At 37.9% G+C, this 25,645-nt stretch overlaps 1 protein-coding gene across 1 annotated transcript in view; it reads right to left on the reverse strand.

The window, feature by feature from the left end:
- Positions 1 to 29: 29 nt before the first annotated feature.
- fancl (FA complementation group L) overlaps positions 30 to 25,645 on the reverse strand; it is a 29,183-nt gene continuing 3,567 nt past the window's right edge. Inside the window, exons 6-14 of the mRNA XM_067528503.1 lie at positions 19,100 to 19,196; positions 15,789 to 15,857; positions 11,132 to 11,282; positions 10,925 to 11,008; positions 7,634 to 7,679; positions 4,595 to 4,676; positions 2,822 to 2,938; positions 556 to 627; positions 30 to 172 (exon numbers count right to left, since the gene is read on the reverse strand). Coding sequence (XP_067384604.1) covers positions 137 to 172; positions 556 to 627; positions 2,822 to 2,938; positions 4,595 to 4,676; positions 7,634 to 7,679; positions 10,925 to 11,008; positions 11,132 to 11,282; positions 15,789 to 15,857; positions 19,100 to 19,196 — 754 coding nt within the window. The 3' untranslated portion in view covers positions 30 to 136. The remainder of the gene's footprint in view (positions 173 to 555; positions 628 to 2,821; positions 2,939 to 4,594; positions 4,677 to 7,633; positions 7,680 to 10,924; positions 11,009 to 11,131; positions 11,283 to 15,788; positions 15,858 to 19,099; positions 19,197 to 25,645) is intronic.

Raw genomic sequence — 25,645 nt, forward strand, 5'->3', positions numbered from 1 at the left:
TGAATAGTTAATAGGTTTTAGTGAGTGAGACACGTTTCCATATTTATAATTTATTTATTACAGGACCTGTTAAAAAAAAAAAAAAAAAAGTCCTTAACCGTTCCAGACAGGATAGACAGGAAAACAGAGCCTCTTCTCAGTGGATCTGCGCCATCATTTTCACAGTGATGGGCTGCAACAGACAGAAAACATCAGTTGATTTCTGCTTTTTAAATGTTCTTTACATCCCATAATTAAAAAAATAAATAAAAAATCCACTGCAGATGAATAACTAGTCAAATATTCACAAAACTCATATACACAAATGTGTCTGCTACATTCAGACATCCAGTGTCACATACTTTACATATTTCTGAACCACAGAAGTAGCAGCTTTGGAAAAAGTACCTGAATGTAGTATAATTTAAACACGCTCCGTAACCTTTCACAGTAGAGATGAGTATGCAATGTAAAGAGCCACGCTAATTATGCTCAATGTCTAGTGACTGAGCTGTGAAGGCCTTTATGCAGCACTGTGATGGTAGCTGTCAGTCACAGTGTGCGGTGCACACGTACCTTGCTGCAGTAAGGACACTCTCCAAACACAATGTTGAAGCTCTGCCTGCTGGAGGGCAGTGCACGCAGCCACTGAAGGGAGAGGGGGAAAAAAAAAATAAGACTATTTCATCCCATCATTACCTTGGATATGACGAGTCGGTGTCAAGTGATAACAACGCTTGTTTCAATGTACACTTATTACTGCACACTTTAAAAGGTACATTCAAGATTATCTGGCACTTTGAAGCAACTCAAGTGCTTTTATATGGAATTTTAAAATGTCCTCTTGCTGCTTTATCTGGGCTTTACTAGAGAAGTCAGTCTAGTCGCAGTGAATGCAGAATATACATTAAATATACTCCGATCAGCCACATGAAATATTTTTTATGAAAATAGAATGAACTAATAAATGCTGATGTATCATTATGGGTTAAACACCTGTCAACACAAATCAGCTCCACCTTGTATTATTTGATAAACGTACATGTTTGCCATAATTACCATAATCAGTATTATTTGAAATACATTGTTTTCTTAGATACTTTTACTTTTGTATGATTAAATTAACAGACAAACAAAACTCAGCACTGGTGGCTTGTGAGAAGTAACAGTAACCCAAAGAGTATAATGCAGAAGTCCTGATACTTTTTACCATCTTAATCCAAACACTGCATCACCCAAAAAATGCGGAGAAGAGTTTGGAGAAGGAAAGAAGCTGCTCATGAGAAATGAAGTACAGCACAGTGCTGTGCTTACATCATAAAACCTATGTATGTAAACAGAGTCACTGTAGCATCACAAGCTACAACATCATTTCCAAAAACAGAATGAGTTTTAGTTTTTGTGATGTAGTTTTATGAATAGAGGTGCAACTCATGACTTTTCAGCTGCTGCTCAATTTTGCTTTGTCATGCTACATACAGTTGTTTCAGTATCTATTTTGCTACTCGCTGTTACTGCATTCTAGTTTGCATTCATGTTTATATTATATAGATTGTTTGGGCTCAGTGGTACTGTGTAATTGTAGTATTTATGTTGGTATGTTTATTTTCACCGGCTCAGTCGTATCAGATTCTTTGCTGTCTCACTTATTTGTAGTTAATTCTAATAATCTAAGGACGGGGTGAGTGCATGTATTGTGGCTTGTTCTTTGTGGGATGCACCACGAACATTAAGTACTTAGCTTTTATTCTTAATTTGGCTTCTCTCAAAGACTCCTGCTCAGAGAATGTAGGTCTCAGGTTCTTACAGTCGAAAAAAAGTGTGTAAATAAATTTTTAAAGCCTTTTTTTTTTTTTTTAGCCATTTAACTATTACATAATATGTATGTACAGTATGCAAATAATGAAATTAAAGTGAATTTTTATTAGATTTTTTAAGTGGTGGCATTTATATTTAACAATCACTTTTTTGGTAAAAACAAGTTATCTGTTCTGGAGTTAAGAGGAGGGGGGAGAAAAACATCAAGTGCTCTGCTGCAGTGCTGTTAAAGTTTCATCTGCAGCAGTGGGGAACAGCGTCTTTGCTGCAGCATTTGGAGTCATCTTTATCCAAGACAAAGGATGCAAGTTTTTTTTTATTTTATTTTTTTTAAAAAAAAGGTTAGTTTGCTCGACAAGAGTTGACTGAAGTATAGTAAAGTGCTGCAGTATGTGTTGCTTAGCCACAGTTGAAGGTTTGTTTCACTAACTCCTTTCAGCTGGTGATGAGGTACAGAGTATTTACTGAATCCTTTATCAAACAAAATGAATTTACAAAAATGTGCTCAGATCTTTGCTCTGAATGTGGAGATGTAAGCATGTAAGAATATTGTCCATGTGACGTGTCCTTGGCTCTGAATTCTGGCTCTTTGTTACGTCAACATTACATAAAATATTTTTTAAATTTGCATGATCAAATTATGTTTTTCACACTCACCCCTACTGAAAACCACCAGGGAATATTGTTTTATTGCAAACATATCATCATCCTCACACTGGTTGATGGTATGCAAAGTTTTGGATTTTTTTATTTATTAATAACATTTGTTCAATTTGTAAGTAATTGAGTGTAGATTACAGGTTAAACACATTTCAAATAAAATCTACAAAAAAGTGTGTGAATGCAGTTTGCTAATAAATATGAATTTAACCCTAAACAAACGGATTTTAATCACCTAATTTAGTTGAAATACTTGACACTTAATGAACTTGACGTTCATATTAAATTAAAAGGTGGTCAAAAGCCAACAGTCCCTAATCTGGTGTGTGTGTGTGTGTGTGTGTGTGTGTGTGTGTGTGCATACCTCATACAAACAGGCCTGGTGGAAGGGTTGGCCACAGCGAGGGTCATTACACACCTGATCTGGAATTGCAGCTTCAAGACGATAGGAGTAACAGATCCCACACTCGGTGCTGAAATTCTACACAGACATACACACAAAGTCACAATCAAATCAATTACACTGTGATACTTTGACACATTACTAATACAAACATGTTTACCACCAGAGATTAGTCTGTGCTGAACGATTTTTAGTAATGTTGCAGGAAACTTGCACAAATACACGTTTGCTTTTAATTCCCCCTTTACCTTTAACCTTTTTGGATACTTACCCTAAGCTTACACTAATGTTAGACAGAGGGTGTTTTCACAACTGACTTGTTTGGTCTGACTGAATCAAATTCTGGTTCCTTTTTCCCCCTTGGTGAGATATGTTTGCACAGGCGTGAACACAGCAATCACGCTTGTGTGCCGACCAAAACAACCTGCATCAAGACCCTTTACTGGAGTGGTCTTGATCCATTCCTAAAAACTCTGGAGAAGTTTGTTTGTAGTGATATTTTGATTAGACCTTGATCACAATCTTCACTAAATAGTGTTAAGCGGTGTTGTATTTATTTGTATGTTGTTGTTTTTTTTGTCCATCCATTTAACCAATGAGTCAATGAGCTAATTTTTCCATAACTTCTCATGATGCATTTTAGTTTGCTAGGTTTGTCCTATATGTAAAAGGAAACTGATCCCACTGATTCAGACCAGCGCAAACCAACTGTAGGTTTGAAAACGACCCAAGTCATCACTTTAAACCAGCAATTTGCCTCATTGAGGAAGGCAAATCGTTACCAGTGAGTGTAGACTAGTGGCCATTTCATTAGGTACACGTGTACAATCTTACACAATCCTTTAGAGCAGCTATGCCATGAATTCTATGTTTACAAGGTTATAATTTCTCAGTTTTTAAGTTGAAATGGTTAGAAAGGTGTTAATTCTACCATGTGTTTATTAGTGGGTCATCGTAAGTGGTAGAGTTATAGTAGAGTGCATTATATTAAGAGGTGGCTCTAATCTTTTGGCCTCTCATTCAATTAAAATAAGGTGGCCAAAACATTAGACTGTACAAGTGTACTTAATGAAGTGGCCAGTTAGTGTAAACATCAATTTTGGGACCGACCATGTGACACACACACACACAGCTTTTGTTTGCATTTTGGCATAATGAGAAGCTCCTGTTTTTCTGGAGCTCACCATTAAGAGAGGATGGCAGGTAAAACAAAAAAACCACATTAAAAAAAAAAGAAAGAAAGAAAAATCAACATCTGGTCAGCTCAACTTTTTTTGCACTCCTCTGAATGTTAATGAAGCTGAGGCATTAATCACTGCAGCGACAGCGAATAAACACAACGCCCTTTCAACCCATTCGCAGAGAGGGGAGGGGAAAAGAACAAGTGTTAAAAAAAGAGAGATAAATGGTTTTGCATGATTAAAGGATTTGATAGTGCAGAGAATTCTGCCATCTTTGTTATTCTAATGATCTTATCTGTAAACAACCCAATTAAAGGAGAATTTGTGCCCACCTCTTGGAAAAACAAAACACAGAAAGAAAAATATGGAAATTGACAGAAAAATATGCAGTTGTGTATGTCCACCCCCTTATAACTTGGAGCTCAAACAGAGAAAACGGAGTATCCATGCATAGATGTAAGCGCACACACACACATACACACACACCTCCTTGAGGTAATCATGATGGGAATGGACATGTTTGAAATGGAAAGGGAGCAACTGTGTGACATACAGATTTTTCGTGGGTGGCAGGTGACGGGAATGTGATCTCCAAAACATCCCGGAGGTTGTGCAAGACGCTGGAGTTCGGGTTCCTGCCAGCAGACCACAGACAGCTCCTTCACACACTAATTAACCACATGCAAATGAGCCTGCAAAAACACTGGGGGATGATTAGGAGTCTTTCACCAACGGTATAAAAAAATGAATTAAAAAAAAAAAAAAAAAAACATCATTTCTGCAGCTTCAATCCGAACAGTGGTGGAGGGAGAGTTTCCTCAGACGTGTCACACAGTGTGGCAAATGTTAAAACCTGTGGTGAAATTCTAAATCTGCTCAGAATTTCAAAATGAAGCGTAATTATGTATTTATCTGTGATCAGATGCTTCTTTCCCATCAGAGTAGTGGAGCTCGAGCGCTGGGTTCAAACAATTTTACTGTATGTAATAATCAAAAGTATGCATGAAATCCTATGAAAAGACCAATACCCACAATGACATTGGTCAGCTGTCTGCACATATATGTATTATATTTTTGCCAAACTAAACCCAGGTTTTGCACAACTCTGTAAATGACTGATGCTGATATTAACACACCCTGAAATGCAGAAAAAATTATTTTATTTGCTATTGCAATTTAGTGAGCAATTTTCCTGTCTTATCACTGAGCTTTCTGCAGGTTCTCTACAGCTCCTGTATTTTAGAGTGGTTGAAGTCTGAGGGTATGATGTACCACTTGGTCCCTGCAATGAGAAGCATAATGTCTGTCCCCTGGTGGTGTTTTGATTTGTGTTTGTGTGTAGTCATAGCCACAAACAACTGTCCTTCCTAAGCTATTTTTAGACATGGAGAAGGACCCTCAACTTCTCTACCCATTACCACAAGGAACTGTATATGAGAACACAAAGTCCTGACTAAGTTGGACCCCATATAAAACAGCCAGATCACTACGGCAAATTATGTGTAATGTCTGATTGTAATGTGGGAGCAGAACATTCTGTGGAGAAAACACGGTGAGCGAGTAAACATGTTGATGCCTTTATCAATTTCTTGTTAATGCTTCAATGTGCTGTAAGCTGATTTCTGATGGGTAATTTTTGTGTCATGTCAAACTGAAATTTTTTTTTGAAACTTTTTTGTCAGTGTTTTAACTGCCCCAGACTCAACAACCATGGTCCTAAATGAAGTACGTAATTTAGTTTTGTTTTACATTTTACATTACAATAGTCTAATATCTTGTTTCAGTAGCTTCCATAATCAATAACTCACTATCAAAGTTCTGCAATATATTCCTTGTTCTTGTCTTAATGAAAAACTTGCATCTCATCATTCTTCTCCTAATAGCCTTCTTCCTTTAATCATCTCATCAAACCTACATTGTAAATTCAAACTTTGTTGGCAAACAGTGATGGAAATTTATATAGACACACATGGAATACAGAGTAAATATTTTGGTTTACACTATAAAAAAAAACATTATGAATTTTTCTAATTGGTATTAAATGTTATTATTATTATTCTGCTGTTTTATCGTACAGCAGTAAATTGCTTATGCTGTGCTTTGCCTTCATTAAGAGAAATGAGCCATTTCCAACTTTAAACTGTTTCTGTAGCTACGTCTGCAGAGCGGGAAGGTTTTGCTATATGAGCAAGAGCATAACAAATAGTTACACTGGCTAAAGTATATTGATAATAGAAATACTTAAGCCAGCCATCACATAGGGTTTTTTCTTTTTACATTTTGTCCACCACATTTATATCTCAAGATAGAAACTCAAGAACAAAATGGCTAAAAACAAAATCCCCTGTCTGCACTACAGCATAAAACACAGCCACTAAAATGTAATCAACTCCTCTCAAACTGAACATTATCACTATCAGTAAGGACAATTTACTGCAGGACTGACTTAGTTTGAGCCTAATCAAGCAACAACTAAGTGGAAATGTCTCAGTGTCTCACCAGAACTTATGGCACAATAGAGTGAACAGTTGAGCATTAGGCAACTTTCAGCTTTGCTTTATGTAAACTAACGTGTTCGTAGCAGTTAGTGATTTGCCAACAAGTTTGTTGACAGTGGATTGGAGACTTTGGGCAGAGCTGAAATCCTTGCTCTTCTTCACATTTACTGGATGGTCATTTAATGTGTGTTTTGCTAATTTACTTGTCCGTTAACTCGTGGAGCATTTTTCTCACGAGTACTGATACTGATATTGTCCGGTTGAGTTGAGGAGTAAATGTGACTTTACCTGAGCTGTCTGCTCCGTCTCTGCTGCAGCCAGGGACACTTGGCTGACCTCCACCCTCATTCATAGAGACAAGAGCCTTCTCCACAAACTATATTTTCAGATGCATTAATTTCACTAGCCTCTTCTACTGACTACTAACACAAATACTTAATTATCTTTGTGTGCAAAATGTGCACACTGTAACATACATTTCTTTGTGGTTCTGATTCTGAATGTTTGTGTTCCAAGGGCTATTTTTACTGTCCACGGAGCAACAGAACAGCATTAATTTCAAGCCCTGGTACAGGGTTTAATTTAGAGCAATACACTGTAGCATCTGCTTTTGTTGGTCACTGTCAAAAGCTCCTGTGTCCAAGATACATTCCAACACTCTACATCTGATCAAAAATGTGGATCAGAAATGTTGAAATGCTCAGCGTGGCGGAGGGGAACTCAGAGGTTGGTAAAAATTCTGTATGGTCATATGCGCATGGTCTTTTAGGTCATTATTAACATAAAGGTGTGAAACTGTTATAAGCACCAAATGAATTAGGACAGTGAGTCATTTGGTGAGACTCACCAACATATCAGTTTTGGTCTTTTCATGGGTTTTCAAGTCATAAGAAAATTTAATTGATTTATACTGATGTACACTGTACATGAGTCCTACCACTAAACAGCTTCTGATTATATTTGTTTGATTTACAGACTTTAACATGTAGACAACAGGAATTTGGAACATAATATTTGTCTTGATATGCACTAAAAGTTGATTAATGAATTATCACCCAGTCATAAATAAAAGCGGCTGATGCAGAGAACCTTACCACAAGTGCATGTTTGCATTCAGCTTATTCCTCAATGGAGTGACCACTGCAACAACAAAAGAAATATTTTAGTATGTATTTACAATAAAAACACATTTTACACCTGCAGACAAAGTATTGTTGCATTCAAGGCTCCAGAAAATTAGACCATGTTAGAAAGACATACTCTGCATACCGTCAAGCTTCATATTTGACAAGAGCACATTTCCCCACAGACGGCGAAGTCACCACTGTGAGATATGAACCGTCGCTGCTTCTCTGTTCCACAGGGGAGATTTTTCCTCTGTGCACTACTCATCACTTTCAGTACTTGTAATTCCTACATGCAAAAAGCAATATTTCTATGTGACCCCTTGTATTTGAGGGTCAGCGGTGCCTCCCGTCTTGGTGGCTGAAGTGTGTATGTGTTTAATATCTTTTGAGTTGCATTGCTAGGCAACAGGCTAGGAGATGCATGACCTTGGGTTTACAGAAACAATGGCCAACAATTGATGGGGACTTAAATAAAACGCTGAACCTCACTGACTGGCTACATGTTGGTGTGGTGAGAATGAAAACATGCCAATGTGAAAGCAAGTCCTCTGACATGATGACAGACAATAGTCAACAAAAGCAACCTGATTAAAAGTGGAATGATAAAGAAGAGTTATTCCTCACCATTCTGATCTAAATCATACGCAGCACTTTATTTGCAGTACTTAATTGCCTGGACTGATCTTTAGCTGGGATGCAACTCAGCCAGATCAGGTTTGGATTACAATGGTAGAGGCTGTATAAAGAAGCACAGGACACACTTGTCCCAATCAATAAAATAAAAAAGGTAACTCGTTAATTTGATGATAAAATAGCAAATTACAATATGAAGTTCAAATTTCAGGTTTAAAAAAAAAAGGGATGGATGGACGACGTGAACACATACAGTAATGCCTTTGGCCACAGCTGTTGTTAGAGTGAAGGCATAAAAATCAAATCCTTTCTTTGCATGTTTTGTCCATCTCAACCTTCTAGTGCTGTTCTCCTTTACAGCCAAGCTCTTTGCTGCATATGAAAGTGTGGAGAAAAAAAATAAATGTCGGGAAAAAAACAACAGTTTGGGGCCTCCAGAGTTTAGATAGTAAGGTCGGTAAAATGCAGGCTTTTACAGAAATCCATTGGTATTTATCATTAGCTAAACATTAACTGCAGCTGTCATGTTACAATGACAAACCTCATCTTTGGAAAGTTGTTAAAAAGTTGTCACTAGTTAACATTAACACGTTAGGTAACTTGTTAAAGAGCTTTCTCTAGCTGGTGCCTGTACATATTGAAAGACTGTCAATAGATGCTCCACTATTTCACACTACCATACAACCCCATGTGAACATGTGTGATTTTTATAGAATAAAATAGAAATGCCTCGATAAAGTGCTTTTTGTTATTTAAAAACATATCGGGGCAATTTTTTAAGCATATGTGGACTGCCACACTTTGGGTTTTCCTCTAAATTCTGGATGCCAATTTAAAAACGTATTGACAGCAAGGAGTGTAACTGGGTAAAGGAGAAGACTGCTGCCATTTTTGTTTTTATGTTATTCAAAGAATGAGAATCAGTTTTTATCAAAGCTACAGCAGCAAAGGACAGTACTGCTACAAATAATAAGGTTAATCCAGGTTGGGGGATGCCATGCTTCTCAAGGGGCTGCAGTCATGCCACTGCTACCCACTGCTCTTCCAGCTTCTGATTCACTGAACACACCTAAAAAAGGTAATTAGCAGTGAGACGGTTGAAAAACAAGCACGGCTGCAGCCCTCAATAAGCACAGGTTTCCAACCCCTGGTGTAATTAATAAAACCATATCATTTATCAGCTTGCACACCTTTTAATTTTTATGTTTGTTGCTCACTGTATAAGTTTTCTAAGAAACTAAATACAATTATAAAAAAGCTATACCTATATAAATAAATATAATTTACAGTTAGCACATTATTAAAGGAATGTCTTCACTGATTTTGAACTATTTGAAATTTTTTGGGATTTAGTTTTGGTAGTACTTGCAAACAGATACAACTAAACTTCCCTCCGACTGCCCTGTATTAAAATATTCTACTTCTAGCTGAAAAATGCCTCCAGATGACATTACTTGGAGGAAACTTCAGTTCAGATTATGTCATCTTGTTGCTCATAATAAGGAATTTTTAATGATGGCCAACCTGCTTTTTCAGAGCTCGCCCAGATTATATCACGTGAACTGTCACCAATGAAAAAAAAACAAATCGTGGTGATGTCATCTGGAGGAGTTTTTAACTAGAAGCAGTGAAATATTTTAAAACAGGGAAGCCAACGTTTAAAAGCATTAATGTACATTTACACCCTAAATCAAAGAAAGTCAAAAATTTATAAAGTTCTTCTTCTTTTCCTTTCGGCTGTTCCCTTTCAGGTGTCGCCACAGCGAATCATGTGCCACCATCTAACTCTGTCCTCTGCATCCTCTTCTCTCACACCAACTAACTTCATGTCCTCTCTCACTATATCCATAAATCTCCTCTTTGGTCTTCCTCTAGACCTCCTGCCTGGCAGCTCCTACCTCAGGATGCTTCTACCAATATATTCACAGTTTCTTCTCTGAACATGTTCAAACAACCTCAATCTGGACTCTCTGACTTTATCTCCAAAACATCTAACATGAGCTGTCCCTCTGATGTCCTCATTCCTGATCCTGTCCATCCTCGTCACTCCCAAAGAGAACTTCAACATCTTAAGCTCTGCTACCTCCAGCTCTGCCTCCTGTCTTTTCTTCAGTGCCACTGTCTCTAAGTCGAACAACATCTCTGGTCTCGCCAACGTCTTGAACACCTTTCCTTTAATTCTCGCTGATAATCTTTTATCACCCAACACACCTGACACTTTTTCTCCACCCGTTCCAACCTGCTTGCACTCGCCTCTTCACCTCTTTTCCACACTCTCTGTTGCTCTGAACTGTTGACCCTAAGTAAGTCCTGCACCTTCTTCACCTCTGCTCCCTGTAACCTCACCGTTCCACCTGGGTCCCTCTCAGTGACACACATGTATTCTGTCTTGGTTAAGTTGCTTGTGTTATTTGCTAGGTTAGTATGTTAATGCAAACTGGGAGGCAGCTGTAGCTCAGTTGGTAAGGCAGTCGTCCATGGACCACAGGGTCAGTAGTTAAAATTCCCAGTCCCAGCTATATGTCAAAGTGCTCATACCCTTACCAAAGATAACAGTGTGTCAGTTTTAGATATATAACAGTGCAGATACACTTCTTCTATCCTTTGTGTCTGGGTCTTACACACCATGCTCAGCTCCCAGCAAGAAGCACTCAGGCAGCATCTTAGGGTGTCTGGGATCCACCTCCACTTTAATGGATACGTTGTTTTCTGTGAACACATGACACGTGCACACAATATTTTTATTTTTTTTTTAGAGTATGCAGCAATTAGCCTTACTATATTTAGTATAATGCATCTGACTAGAAATAGCCGTGTTGGGTTACAAAGTACCGATGGCAATCCGCCTTGTGGTGTCCGCCCGGCTGGGTTTTTCTGGCTCCAGGATCCAGGTCTGGCTGTCTATCTCATCCAGGACATTCCAGAACTCTGTCAGGGATTCCAGAACCAGCAAAAACTGGTTGTGGAGCTGCTGCAGCGTACTCTACAGAATCACACAAGACAGTTACGACACCACAACCTCCCAAACGGCTTCAACAACAGTGAAGCTTCTCTTATATCTGTTCCTTTATTACCAGAGACTAGTGGTAGAACAGGGTCTGACTGATTCACACACAAATGCAATGGAATTAAACGGGTGTATTGTGGACGTTTTTTTTTTTAAAAGGATATTTAAAAGGCATATGAAAAGACAGCTATCAGCTTTCTTTTTTAAACATTTCAAACAGTTTTCTGACATTTTATGGACCACTATTAATCATTTTATTCATTAACCAAAACAGTAACTGACAGATTGTTCAATAATCAAATATTATTAGTTTTAGGCCTGCAGGTGATTAAAAATGAAACAACTTAAGGCTCATAGGTCTTCATATACACACTCTTCTCCCGAAGTGGAAAACGAAGGCTGACAGAAGTGTAGGAATGAAGCAACATAAATTGAATGAGAGAGAGAAAATTAGGGGAAAAAATGAACCAAAAATTATGGGTCATTGTGCCAGCACAGTGCACACAATTAAGCATCGTCCAGGTGCTGAGAGCCTCAGCAATTACAGCCCAATTAATGCCAGTGGCATGATTACAGCTACAACTCAGGATAACTATGCTCGGCCCAGTTCAGAAAAAAAAAAAAAAAAAAAAAAAGTAGGGTGGGGGGTGGGGGTGGGAGCCAGTAATTGAATTCTTGCTGTATCTCAGAAAAGAACACAGGTGAGAGTGGAAGGCTGTAAAACTACAAAAAGATAGTGAATGTGAGCCAAGATATCCTCCTTGGTCATCTCCATCAGTCCTCTTGATTGACCACATATTAGCTCTTCAGAGCAACCAGGCTGAAATAATTCACTGTCATTACATAGATGCTGACAACCTTCTTTTGTAATCCAGTTATAATGTAATTCAGTTAATACTGTTTTAGCATCAGACTCGTTTTATATGCACACGATGTGGCATTTTATTGCTACTGGTTATTTAGGCTGTTTTAGTGAATCTAAAAAGTTACTATAAACATACATATATTGCTTCTCCCAACATAGGCAGACATTGTAATCATTAGTTAGGCCTATTCAGAGTGTCGGGGACCACACTGCTGAACCACAGACTGTTTGGAAAAACATTGGAGTGAATCTATTGATTGTGAACAATGATAGCTGGCATCCTGCTTATCCCTGAAACCCCCAAATTATTTAACTGAACCCTTCATTTAAGAATTAATCTGCAAGATTCAACTACTTTATTGACCCCATAGGGAAATTGTGTTGCCTTGCTACAGCTGCTCTCCGTGTGAAAGTAGAAGTTGAGGAAAAGGACCATCCACCAAACAAAGACAAAAAACAAATACAAACTACTGATCACAAAGTAAGAACAAAACCCAACTAGAGGAATCAAATTAATAAATGAAATAAAAACAATACCAAGTTTTGACTCAATGGCATAAATGGTAAATAAATGGTACTTAGTACTGTAAATCTACATCATTGGCAGCTGTGGTGCATTTACCACTGAATTAGAGGAATAACAAGATACACTAATTAGCCACAACATTACCTCTGGTGGTCTTAATAATGTTAGGGACAAAGGTCAGCATGGCCACTTTGAGCAATCTGCAGCTACACAGCAACATGATACACTGTGTGCAGAGATTGTAAACAAACAAATACTGATCAAATTTATTACAAATAAAATATAGGTTTGGGCACTGTTTAGGCACCGGAACCTTTATAAAAGCAATATTTTGGCACCTTATCAATATAGCTGATATATATGAGCTAACATATGTGAAGCTATATGTACATCTCTCTCTCTCTCACTCACAATACTATTAAGTCAAGCTATGATATCCAACGAGCAGTGGCTCTGATTACCAAACACAATCACCTTTAATTCACACTGAAACTTCAATAATCTTGTAATAAACGGGCGTTTCTGGTTGGTAGAAATTTTTGGTATAAGTCTGCAAGCATAAAGGACACAAACTATACACTCACAGAGAAACACACACACACACAGGTTTATTTTTCTTCCCATTCTAGTTCCACACAAATGCACAGAGTGGCACGTCTTGGCACTGCAACAGAGCAGGCAATAATTACTCATTCAAATGAACATGTCAGGACTGCCGACAGACAAGCCCTTCCCCCCGCCACACACACACACGACCAAAAAAAAAAAAAAAAATAACACATTTGGCACAGATGCAAGCACCTACATACACATACACAAACTGTATACACACACATACACACTTCATCTTGCAGTGTGGGGGAGATCCATCAGCGGCCCAGCAGGCAGACAGGCTCCATACGGTATCGCTGTTCTAAGCTGGTCGTCACTGTACGCCTGCCATGTATTAGCTCAGCAACACACATATATGCACACACACACACACACACCTTTATGCTTAAATTGTCTCAGTGCTTTATCTGATAAACCTGATGAACCGTCACTCGACACACACAAACAATATATAGTAGTATTTCGATAGACAAATTGCTTGTTACTGTAAGAAAAAAAAAAAAGGTGTTTGTCAGTGAGTGAGTGAGAGAGAAAGAGAGAGAGCAAGAAAGAAAGTCACACACAGACTCCCAGGAAAACCAGAGTTACCATGAAAGAAGCAAGATGGCAAAGAGATAAAAAGAGCCCACAGCTGGTTTTACATCAAAGCTCTGCATTGCCAATTATAGTGAATTAAATTTGAGGAGCTGCAAGAAAATGTCTTAATAGAGCAGGTGGACATGTGTGGTGTCTAATTATGAAATAGGTGGTTAAGAATGACTCAAGTGTATTTGTGTAGTCCTAACGGCCTCAAACTGTCAATACAAAAACTTAAATGGAAGCATCACCATGTCCACAACTAAGGGCGAAAAACAAAATGGAGAAGCATTTCAAATATTCCAAATATATTTCTCTTCTGACACATGCGTTTTGTTGGAATTAGCATGACAGGTTGATAGTCTTGTGACATAACTGGAACGTTGGCACTGCCTTAAAACATGTCTAATAAGTTTGTCCATCATGACACTTTACACACACGCATGAAGACGATTCAATTTGGCATTATTACATTTTTTTTTAAACTGCCATAAAATCTGCCACCTTAGGGTGCAACAATCAAAATAAATAAAGCTTTACAAGCAAATATGTGTGTGCAGAGTTTCCAATTATTCTTTTTTTTAATACGAACAGTAGTTCGCAGATAGAAATTGTCCCTCTTCCTTAGTCAAGCGTTACTAGATCTTGGAAGAATTGTAGACAGAACTCAGTGTGATGAACCATCTCAGTTTAATACATGCCGGCATGAAGAACACGTGGATGTTGGGTTGGGTTTCTTCTGACTTGTATCTCTCAAACCCCTTCTATTTATACTCAAACCCAAACCAGGAATAACCCTCAAAAAACATGACTGAAGAAACTAGTTGACCGTCATCATTCTTGTCCCTTTCTAGGTTGTCTGAAGATGTCCGTTGTGAAGCAATTAAACCCTTTTCATTGCACCTTCTTGTAGATCTTGTGACCCCAGGACTCACTATCTACTACATTGTTTTGGGCCTTGTAACCACAAAGTGCCTCCTGTGATCTTAAGCAGTCCTCTAAACACGACACACCCTGTGACTTCGTGTCGTCTTTGTGACCCCTTCAATAAGCCCACCTTGGTTGACTAATTGCCAATTATCTAACCATATGACTAAATGTACTCTATTCCCCCACACCCCGTGGAGCTTTCCTGTAAATATTACATTCTCACCTTAAGACAGCATAAAACTGAGGTCTAATTTTGTGAATATCATTAATGATATTTAATATTTAAATAAAATAAAATGATATAGATATATATATATATATATATATATATATATATATATATATATATATATATATATATATATATATATATATATATATATATATATATATATATATATATATATATATATATATATATATATATACACACACACACACACACACACACACACACACACAGAGTATAAACTGATACAATAGTACTTTATCAAAACCTTTTCTGAGCATCCACATACATACACATACATCACATGTAGGAACATTTGCAACAATGAGTAAGTTGTTCAAGAGTGGCACTTCTGAAGTTACATGACGTTGACTCATTATTTTAGTTTTTATAGAAAATGTTAGAACATTATTACAGTATGTGGCCATTTCAGCGTTTTGGTCACAGTGGACTCGCCTGACATAGAGATAACTTAATTTATTTATTTATTCATCTATCCGTCTCTCTCTATATCCATCTATGTACGTATGTAGGCAGGGGTGACAGTGGCACAGGAAGGTAGAGCGGTCGTCCACCAAAGTCGCAGTTGCAGACCATTTACCATTTATCTATCCATCTCTACACACACATATATACATATATCGTTAAATAGGATATTCAATCCTGTTACAAGATACATTTCTTTCATGATTTAAGTTAATTTGAACTGTAATTTCATGTAAAAATAATACTTTCTGCACTTACCTGTGGTGTCCATGTTATGGCTAAAGGGACTGGCAGGTCAGCTAAACATTCAGGAGCTTCTCCAGGGTGCTGTGGATGCAAAACACTTAGTTAAGACTTTGTCACTCAGCAACAATATCAATGCCATCTTTTATATAGGAATATACAGTAAACCCTGTCAACAGTTTATTGGTCATCTTTAAAATGATGCTGAATCCTCATGTAGCCTTCAGTAAGAAACTTGTATCGGAAATCTCAATTTCACCTTTAATATCACTCAACTCTCTGTCCTCTCCCTGTGCTCTTCCTTCTTCACTCCCTGCCAACCAAGTCTCCATGCATCCATGCCTGTGTGGTCTCCTGCCTGGCTGTGACTGGCACAGGGATTACCCAGTGCCAAAGAGGCGAGGAAGGACAGGTGGGCACGGAGTGGGGTCCCACCCCCCTCCTTTGTCCCCTGGTGAATGTCATCTGGGCTTTGGTGAGCACCACCTCCTGATGCCACCTACCCACCATGCCCATAATATGCAATCCTGTTGTGAGATACATACGGTCCTGCCAGGACAAATCCTCCTAGATGTGCTAAAATTTGAAGAAAACTTTTTTGTTGTTGTTTTTTTTAGAAAAGTAATGGGAATATTTCCAAAAAAACAACAAGAATAATTGATGCTCTATTGATTCCTGCGGGGAAAATAGTTGTTGGGCAGCTGCACAAAGATGATAGCGCTGTTACAGGGGTTTCAGTGTCTTGTCCAAGGACACTTCGACGTGATCCCAGAAGAAATTGGGAATTAAAACAACAACAACAACAACAACATTGTGTATCACGGACTGCTGCGCTACTGACATATACACACTTTTTCTATATGAAATAGTCATTACAAACTGGAAAATCTAAGAACTAAAATGTGAAGAAATGGCAAAAACATGAGATTGCTTTAAACATAGAAACACAGAAACAATTAATTCGAAATTACGGTTACTCCTGATTTACTGGTGAACTTAGTATAAAAAGGAGTAATAGTGTCATTCCGTGATTCATAGATAACGCAAAACTAGTATTTGCTAATTAGTCCATATCTGTCACCCACCAAGACAGGGCTTAACATTTCGCTTTTTAAACCACTTGACCTTCAGGCACGTAGCTGAGACAATTTATTTGCCCAGCAGTCAAACTTACTTGTCCCAAACAGAGAATATAAACCTATTAAAAGATGGTTTTCAAATTTATTTTTTAAAAAGAACTAAGTTGGGGCAACCGTGGCTCAGTTTGTGGAAATGGCCGTCCACTAATATCAAGGTCATAAAAAAGTAAAGTGTTATTCCTGTGTCTTCAGACGTGAGCTTTTGTATTAAAAGGTAAAAATAAATTAGGATTCACTTTTGTATGTGCGTTTTTGTTAAAAGAGAATGCAGAAATAAGTATTATAGTAAGGCATAAATACTGATCATAAATTTAAAAAGAAAATGTTAACAGGAAAAGAAAATACATCTTGCCTTAAACAATTTGCTGATTATTTTCCAGATTTTTCATTTTTACAGAGATCAGTAAATAACAGATGGTTTCTTACTTGACACACCAACACTGTGACAATACAGTTAGAACTATTACCTAGTTAATATCCCAGATTTGGATGGATGTAAACTTCTATAGTTTAAAGTGTAAGTTTTTGTTTTATTTAAATTTATTTTATTGTAAAATAGGGTGTTACTGTGTAAAGGAGAAAACTCGTTTACTACTGCGGTGACATTTTATCTAAATCTGCCAGAAATTTAAACATTAAACTATTTCAATAATTTGACTGGTGGTAACAGTAGGTTAAAACCCTTAGGGTGGGTCTATGGGTACATGCAACTTTACAATCTCCATGACTGACATAATCTTGCTACATGGAGCCTGATGTAAGCCTATTAGCTATAAATGTTCTACGATGCTGACTATTAATTGTATGTTACTGAGTTTCTATTAATAGTGTGTTAAGGTATCCTTCACATGTTTCTACATATTCCATGGTGCTCTGATTACTGTCTGGAAAGCCAGACATGCGAAAATATTTTTCAATATGTGATGTGCAGAAGGGCGCCTCTGACCCTGACCATGAAGATAGCAAAGATGGTGATAGTGGTACATAGTTAAGCTAGAAAGGGAGTAAGGCATAACACTGATAAATACCAGAGTAACAGTAGTTTTTTGTTCATTTTGCTGAACCCTCTAATGAGAGTAGTGCTGTATACCTCAGTTGTACTTCATTTTGCATTATATACTTTTACATTTACCATTCTTGCAGTATTACCCGGGGCCTTAACATTTAACAGCCTCTTCTCAGTAACTTATATGGGGTGCTTCAACATTTGGAGGGATTTTGGCCCATTCCTACTTCAACTCAATGATGCTGGATAGCTGCATTGCATTTGCCTGCCTGCTTCTGAGGTTTCTTGTTACTTAGCAGACTACTCTTTATTCGATGTTTGTTAATTGGTTGGTCACTTCTGTGTCATTTTTTATTTTTTGCACACAATGTACCTGAGTTAACTGGTAGAGGTCAAACTGTGTAGAAATTCTTTTGTACTCTTTCCAGCCTGGTGAACATATACTTCACCTACACAGATACTTCAGATTGCATGACTGGCCATTAAAAATATTGGACAAGTTGCTTATTTGTTTAATTGTGTCTTTTCATAGTTTTTGGATGTGTACAAAATAAATGAATAGGTTTCCATTTAGAATGTATTCATGCAGAAACAGAAAATTGTTAAGGGGTTTACAACTTTTTAAGTGTAACTGCTACACAAATATCAGAGTTTGATCAAGCAGATGACTATATAAAGCAAAGCAAAGCTTCTTATCTAACTATCTGGAGATGAATAACCATGGATTACACTAGTATTCCATCAGAAAACAGTGGGAAAAGGTTTTGTATGCTTCTCTTAATAGCAGTGAGCAGAGAGTGGATATGCAGATGAGTGTGGGTGTATTGCTTCTCTCTATGCATAGCGGAAGCTTTTCCATCATCCTGAGGTCTGTGCGGAGATGTTTTATCTGTGCTACATCTCAGTCACAGTGGGTTATCATGTCTATCCACACCCTCTCCAGTTTGACTGAGATTTATAGGCGCAGATGTAAATCACTCCTTTGCTATCAGCAAATTGAACATCCAATATGCAGTTGGTGATGCTGACCTGTTTGGATTTGGATTTGCTGTAGGTCAGCCTCAAGCTGCAGTGTATTCAATTGGATGATGAATAATTTTTTTTGTGTTAAAATCATCCAGTTCCCGCTGTATTCTGTGTGTGGGTATGCGTTTCTGTACATGCAAGAGTGTGTGTCTCACCTTAGACTTGAGTTTAATAGTGAGAGTGTGCTCCCTTCCAGAGGAGTCCTCTGCCTTTAGCCTCAAAGTTCGGAACTCTGTGTCTATGAAAAGTAACCTGACATTGGACACACAGATTACATACACAATAAATTAATATCCATTCATTAAATTTTTTTTTACCCATAACACTGTACCTTGACAGCAGCCATACCGTATAAAACTACTAACATTATTAGGATTAGTTACCTGTAAAAAATTGTGGAGAATACTTTAACAAGGTTTGCATGTGTAAAAGCACTAATATTAATTTGTAAAAGTATTCTGTTACAAGTAAAAGTCTTGCAGTGAAGTAACACTAAGGCCTATTTAAACATTATCACAAAGTATTTACACAAAAAGATGAGAAAAAAAATCTTCTGTGACCAATGTAGCCAGGAGCCGGGATGTGATAACATTTTATGATCTAGGTTGAAATGTTCACGTTTTTCCTTAGGGATTCTTAGCAGGCCACATACACAGACCTGCAGGGAGGGATGGTAATTCTCAAAGATGGGTCAGCATGTTTGATGGGTTGATGGTGATGCTGCTGAATTTAATTCATTTTTCGGAGAACGCGGATGAGCTTTGCTCTGCCCCTTCCTCCGCGGGCATATATGCATGTGGTGCCCCATTGCTGAGTCTGACAGGTACACACACGGATGAGATTCACCATTTGGCTGCATTTTTCTCAATACCGGTAATAAGCATATATGATAGCCACACATTTTCATACTGCTGTATACCTTAATACCGGTATATTTCTGCACCCCTTCAGGCCTGGAAAAATATGATTTTAGTCTATTTCTTGGGTATGACAATTTCTTCTTCGCATAAAAAAATGCTGTCAAAAGTCGAGCAGCGAGGCAGCAATAATTTACCTATTTACAAAGCTAGATGGGCTTGGTAAAACTAATAGTATGTGAGTGTTTTAGTGTTATTTTGAAGGAAAAAAGGTAATCATGATGATATTGATATGCATTTAGGGAATTGATAACAATGAAATAAATGAACAAAAAAGTTTTTCCTTCCCTTGAAGGAAATCATTTTCCTATGTTGACTAGAATTATATATTTCTCTTGGTCTTAACTGAGTTAATTTTGAATTAGGAGATCTAGAAGAGTCTTTGGGAATTCGGAACATAACTACAGAATTTGGGTGAGTGTTGCCAAACCATCCTAAGGATACTGCTTTTTGCAGTTATCTGGAGTTTAAAATATTAACACTACAATGATTTTGGAAGTTAAGAAGTCAGATTCAAGCTCATTAAATGACTTGTCTCCTGGTGACCTGAAGGTGGGTTCACATTTCCAAGATAGAGTCAACCTGTAAATCAGAGTTCCTTCTTTCTAAGCTAATTATAACCTATTGAGGCTGAGGACAAAACACTGATCTGGTTTGAGAATACATCAACACTGCAGTCAGATTTACTGCTCCTCCAGCACAGTATGAAGGAGTCGGCTCTCCCCAACACCTTCAGTTCATCCAGTCTACTGAGAACTACAGACAAAAGGCTGGTCTGAGACAAAGGATTTGGACAGTCCTCCTTTAGATTTACAATACATTTCAATGACTGCTCTGTGCTGAGGCTGAGATGGCTGTATATCTGCTGAGGATTTATGGACTATGGTTGAAGTGAGTGATGTGAGCAGTGTGCTCAGGAATGAGAGAGAGAAAGAGAGGAAAAAGACACACACACACTTAGGGAAGTGATCGAATGATGGAAGACTGTCTGATTTGCCCGACACATAAAAGTGAGTGCTCATTCACACACTTGCAATCAGATGCCGGTGAAGGACAACAGTGCTGAAGTGTCATACATAACAGCATCAACACTAACACAGGACATAACAGTCATGACAGTTCAACTCAGTGTAGCTTTCTTGTTTGCAGATTTGTGATATATTTCTGTAAACACTTATTCAGCCAGTTCTATTCCATCTCTCTATCACTAAAATTATTCTCTTCCAACATTTAAAGGACATGTCAATACCAAAAGCAGTACTACCCATCAGGTCAACAACAGGCAACAACATGATCTAGTAGTCTTGAGTTGGTGACGGCCAGTTTACATTAGGTACAGACCCATAAATAATCCATTACTGCTAACAGCAATAAAAACACAAACCTGTCAAGCAACACTGGTTAATAGACCTACGCTAGTAAAGAAAGTGGCATGGATGCAAATGAAGAAATCAATAGTGAAAAGTTTAATCGTTGAAATGAAGTGCTGGTGCTCATAAAAGGCATAATTAAATGAATGCTGGTTCTCTCAAAAAGAAAATCTGTCTTCATTCATGACACTTGAGTAAATCATTGCATATGCTTTGTATTTCTACAGTTGTCAGTCTGTTAGGCCTAAAAGGCAAAAGGTCACTCCAATGATCCAGATACTATGATAATTAAGTTATAATAACATGGCCATGTATGCATGTACCGTAAGTATTAGCAAATGTTTGGATTAGTAGCGCTTTGATTGACCCCCAAAAAACTGTGGAGAGGTAGTGTCAAAGGCTTTTTTGATTAAACAGCTTGGAAGAAGTGCATTGTGCTTTCTAAAATGTTTTGATTGAGGCAGAGCATACGGATTTTGAGTGTCATGCTACCACTAGCTTTGGTCCTCAAGTTGCATGATGACATAAGTTGAATGTTCCTAGAGTCTAGCTCTCCACATATAGAAATGCTCAGTCATGCACAAATTAAACAGTAAAAAGCAAAAATAAATTTGAGGTGATAAAGACATTTAAATTAGCTAATACAATCTGCAGCCAGTGTCATTTTAACCAGGGAGAGTGACCAACTAAAAATGATACACATTGCTCTTCACAACACAAATTATTAAGCTTTGAAAAACCCAGGACCCCCTACTTTTCAGTCATTATTCAAGAAGAAACTGGTGTAGCATGTATGACAGAATCAAAGCATTAAGCAGAAATCATGTCAATCCTATCGTTTATTCAGTTCTGCATTAATTCAGTCCATCAACCAAGTTTAGTTCTCTACAAAACAGCACCAAAAGTTCGAAAGGCACTGGTAAATTATGAATACACTAAATTCCATCTCTTCTTTTCTGGGGTCTTATGCCCAGGATGGCAGGGACTAGCTGCTGCCCCTGTTTGCCATGATGGAAACAGCGTAACAGTCAGTCGCCCTGCTGGGAAGACTGATGAGAGCATCCCATTTGCAACTCTACAGCCAAGTGAGCTGCTTCAAGATAGTGCAGACCATGCACAATTGTGCTTGCACACGTGTAGATGTCTTTGATGGGGTTTTTTTTTGTGTGTATGGCGACAGAGTGATTCATGAACAGTACGATCAACACATAGGAAGTTCTCGAGTATGTGCTGTATGAGATATGTACATGCATAATAATAGCATACAAAGGAGTATGGTAAATAAAATAAAGACAATCTAAGTCACATGCACGCAAAGTACGTGCAAAACCAGAGAAAAACCTATTTATTCATTAGCCTGGTTTACAGTCTAACTGTACTAACAAGGACATAATCATTAGTTACATCCTCTACCTGCCTAACTCCCAATACCATTTGTGATTATATTTTATCACAGGACTATAGGCGTGATTTATTATTTGGCCTAATAATGTAGATATGGGGGGAAATCTAACTTTAAAAAGTACATTATGCCTCATTCCTGAACAATGGCCTGAGAGGGGCAGCAACCATGTGACAGAGTGATAATACTGTGATGAGAAGAGCTGATAGTCTGTATGTACACTAAGAGGGAATGAACATGGGAATGCCAGCTGTGGCTGTAATAATCCCTGGAGCTTCAAGGGACACACTATGGGGCTTCTGAGTGATGGCACTTGACCTCTGACCTACTTGACCTCAGTTTTCCTTATTTACAACACAGTATGGCATCTCCAGCCAATTAAGATGACTACACCTTCTGAAAGGGGGGGGCAGACAGAGAGAGAGAGACAGACAGAGAGACAGAGACAGAGAGAGGGACTCACTTACCTGGCCCAATCAGCAGACAGAATTAACTGCTGCAAACCCCTGGTGGCTATTAGCATAGCCTGTACCAATTAAGACGCTAAGCGAATCTCAAGTGCTTTGGAGATTGAGGCCCACAGTGTATAATGCCTCCTAAACGTACCATGACACTGAAAATCACGGTCGCATTTCAAGCTTAAAACATACCTTCACCCCCCACGCCCCACCACTCTTATGTTACAACCTGAGAGTCTTCAATTAGAGCCATTTGCATTTTGCTAATATCATAATTGTAGCCATGGTCATTAATAGAAAAGTGGAAAATGAGTGTAGTAGTCAAGGCTTAATCCAAGCTTGGGGAGAACAGATATCTTCCCACCAATTCCACCCCCACCCCCTCTCCTAACGAGTGGAGATGATGGTATTAGCTGGGCTTGTCACCACACGCCGGCTGCGCATTATTAAATGTGACCTGGATTTAACTATAACTCAATAACTAAAAATAAGGAAGTCATTAAGAGCCATTTGTTAACATGGTGCTGTGTTGTTGCAGCCTCTCCAATCAGTTTAAAAACTGCTTGCTGAGGAAAAAAGACACAGGACTGCTCCACATAGCCATTTAAAGCAGAGTTTGATTCATATAGGGTGAAAAAAGCAAAAGTAAATACATAATAATCTACAGTATCATTAATATCTTTCTTTGATATGGCTTGTGAGTTTAATACAGCAGCCTATTTTTTCTTACACATTCTGAGGTGTACAGTCACAAGAAAATGTTACAGCACTGCAATTTCCTGGTTTTCTGCATAAATCATGAAATCATCATCAAATCAAAAGTCCCAACACATATAAACAAGCAAAATATTTTAAGCACACATTTTCTTTCATGCCTACACTGAGCATACCCAATAAACATACACAGCTGGAAAAAGTAATGGCAACAGCGTTAAACCTCCTTTGGCAGCACTAACCTCAAGCAAGCACTTCCTCTAGCTTTAGGTAATATCTGCACAACATTTAGACCATTCTTCCTTGCAGAACATCTTCTGCTCAGCCATTTTCTATGTCTGGTGTAAACAGCTCGAGGTCATTCCACAGCTTATCTATTGGGTGGAGTTATGGGATCTGACTGGGCCACTCCAAAAGTTGGAGTTTGTGTCTCTGAAGCCAATCTGTGGTAGTTTTATTTTAGTGTTCAGGGAAATGTTTCTGCTGCATTAGCCAGCTTCTTCTTAGCTTCAGCTTGTGGACAGCAACCCTTACATTGTCATGTTGGATATCTTGATAGACTTGGGAATTTAGGTTTTCCTGAACATTGGCAAGCATGAAGTGAAAAGCTTTTTTTATATATCAAACCATTGATATATAACCATTGATAACATGCTTGTTCAATGTTTTACTAATGGTTGACTCATGAATAGAGATGTTAAACGACTCCCATGAATCCTTCAATTCTTTAGCCGTTACTCTAGTGCTCTTTAGGACTCTAGGACTCTTGGTCATACTTCTTCTGAGATCTTATTTTGTGAGGTATGGCTCACACCAGCTGATGCAGCTTTTACATATCATGGTAGGTCTAAACGTCACCACCATTTTTGTTTTATTGATTTGACGACACATTTGCTAACAACTTATACCAGCTGACGTTCAGTAACATCCGAAGACTAGAATTTACTAGCCTAGAGCCATTATTTTTTTCCACCATCACTTTAATGGATCTGTTGAATACAGACATAAAACATCATGACAAAGTTTTAAAAAATTGTTTGTATATATAAATTGTATAAATTTGTATATATAAATATTGTTAGTATATGTAACTGGTATATGAAAACCAAGCATCGGCGAACTTCATCACTAAATTATCTAGGGACTGTAAAAGCTTCAAAATGCATCGTCTCACACCTCAGAGCAAAGGAAAAACACAAGTGTTGATATCTAGTCTGTAGGTAAATTACTTTCAGCGTTTCCTGGTACCATGTAAATGGGTAAGGGAATTAAAAGGAAATATTAATTTGCTTATTGCTTCATTCCCACCGTAAAGCAATTTAACCAACAATTTACATTCAATTACAATACAGCAAACATTTTAACAATAACTATGGTTCGGTCTGATCTTTAAAGGCTACAGACAAACTGAAAAAAATAATGAGAAATAAACTGGAAATAAAAATACAAGCTTGGACAATGTTTCTTTGCCAGGCCTACAATCCAAGGACTCAGCTGTCACTGTGTCAAAGAGACTGCATGGACTAAATACACGCAAACATATGAAGACATAAGACATAGCAAGAGCAATGTAAACTCACCATAACACAACATGAATGTTCCAATTCTGTTATCACTGCAATTCAGAAACTATTTTATCTTTCCTCGCTATCCAACTTCCTACTCTAACTAACTATCTCCTATGATCCACCACATTACACCGTAAGCCAGCAGGAATGTCTTCTCTACTGTGCAAGACTGGAGAGACAACCCTGTCCCCTATGGTTGATGCAGACAAAAATACTGCTCTCTAACTTAAAAAAAAAAAATAAAGCTGCTCTAGATATTTAGTCAACTGAGG

This window comes from Channa argus, chromosome 1 (assembly GCF_033026475.1).
Source record: "Channa argus isolate prfri chromosome 1, Channa argus male v1.0, whole genome shotgun sequence".
NCBI lineage: Eukaryota > Metazoa > Chordata > Actinopteri > Anabantiformes > Channidae > Channa > Channa argus.